Source organism: Camellia sinensis, chromosome 10 (genome assembly GCF_055761805.1).
Source record: "Camellia sinensis isolate YWXY chromosome 10, ASM5576180v1, whole genome shotgun sequence".
Taxonomy (NCBI): Eukaryota; Viridiplantae; Streptophyta; class Magnoliopsida; order Ericales; family Theaceae; genus Camellia; species Camellia sinensis.
Window position 1 is genome coordinate 8076939 of NC_138970.1, and position 1276 is coordinate 8078214.

At 38.6% G+C, this 1276-nt stretch overlaps 1 protein-coding gene across 1 annotated transcript; it reads right to left on the reverse strand.

Annotated features, from left to right (window-relative positions):
- Positions 1–205: 205 nt before the first annotated feature.
- On the reverse strand, positions 206–1051 carry LOC145800115 (L10-interacting MYB domain-containing protein-like). Its single transcript, XM_082889758.1, has 3 exons — positions 884–1051; positions 497–779; positions 206–396 (listed from the first exon to the last, which is right to left on the reverse strand). Exons 1-3 carry the CDS (start codon positions 1049–1051, stop codon positions 206–208), a joined length of 642 nt encoding a protein of 213 aa, XP_082745884.1.
- Positions 1052–1276: the final 225 nt, after the last annotated feature.

Consider the following 1276-nt stretch of genomic DNA (forward strand, 5'->3'; position numbering starts at 1 on the left):
ATTCAACTAACATTCAACAAGTCAACCATTCACCTACCATTCAACTGAAAAAATGTCACCTACCCACCAACCATTCAACCATTTAACTAACAAAGTCTAACATAATATTAATAAAATTCGAAATAATAAGTCCACAATTAAAAGTCCAACATTTATTAATACAACTTTATAATAAAAGTGTTAAGAACAACCGGGCAGTCCACAATTAGCTGTGATAACCTGTGGTGGTCTTCTCCATCTCAATCTCTAACTTTATAAACCTAAGCCGAACTTCATCTGTAGGAAGAGTCATGAAGCACTCACAACGCTTGTCTCGTAAGAACAATCGGGTGGCCCATACATACAGCTCATTATCCGAGGACACACCAGGGATGTTTTCCAACTTCGCCAAACATTCTGCAATTGAAGGATATCTTGATGAGGTCTGTGTTGAAGTTGTTGAAGATGACTCAACAACATTGACTATACGATCAAGCCTTGTTAATTAGAGCTGCACCAGTAAATTTCTTCTTTGTCTTGCCCTTGGTTGATGAACCACCAGTGTTTGATGAACGCTTTTTGTTTAACTCAAAGGGATGAACCACCTCCAAATCATCATCATCATATTCAGCATCATGTGGGGTATGAAATTCCTCCACATTGTCATCAGTGTCAGGCATAACCCCTGAACTAGGAGTATATGCCCATTCTCCTGTAGCAGCTGCATCTGAGAATAGTATGTCTAAGTCTTCACTAAATTGCAACGGCATACGCCAGAATTTAGCAACATCAGGATACCTCTGCAACAATTACAAAGAAAAAATTTAACATTTACAAGTATCAAAATTTGGTGTGTTTAAACAACAAAAACAAACAGAATATGTACATTAAGCAATTTAAATACCTCCAATTTCTTGGTCCACCACTCATCAGATGCAGATATAGCTCCAGTCAATGTATCACGGCCTAAGCCTATCTCACCCCTTAACAGATTGTTCCACAACAACCAATCTTTTTTCAACACATCCCAATGGTTTTTCATTTGTATTCGTTGGTATGCTTTTCCAGCCATAGTTTTAAACGTAGTGTAGACGTCCCCGAACGTCCTGGGAGGAGATCCCGTTTTGTTCGTTGGGCTCACTACAGTTCAAGACTCAAATGTCATGGTCCTGTATCTAATCTCGCAAAGTGCAATGCAAGACCGATGAATCATCAAAGAGTCCAACTCTGGCAAATCATTTTTGAAAACAGATTTTTTTAAAAGAAGTGCCAAACATGGACTGCTTTGCCAGATACA

What these genes read in the sequence shown, in the direction of transcription:
- LOC145800115 (XM_082889758.1), bottom strand. Translation starts at nt 1,051, where the DNA reads ATGGCTGGAAAAGCATACCAACGAATACAAATGAAAAACCATTGGGAT. An exon ending in GGTGGACCAAGAAATTGGAG is followed by an intron (nt 780 to 883) that starts GTATTTAAATTG and finishes TAATTGTTGCAG; the next exon opens with AGGTATCCTGATGTTGCTAA. An exon ending in GACAAAGAAGAAATTTACTG is followed by an intron (nt 397 to 496) that starts GTGCAGCTCTAA and finishes CTTCAATTGCAG; the next exon opens with AATGTTTGGCGAAGTTGGAA.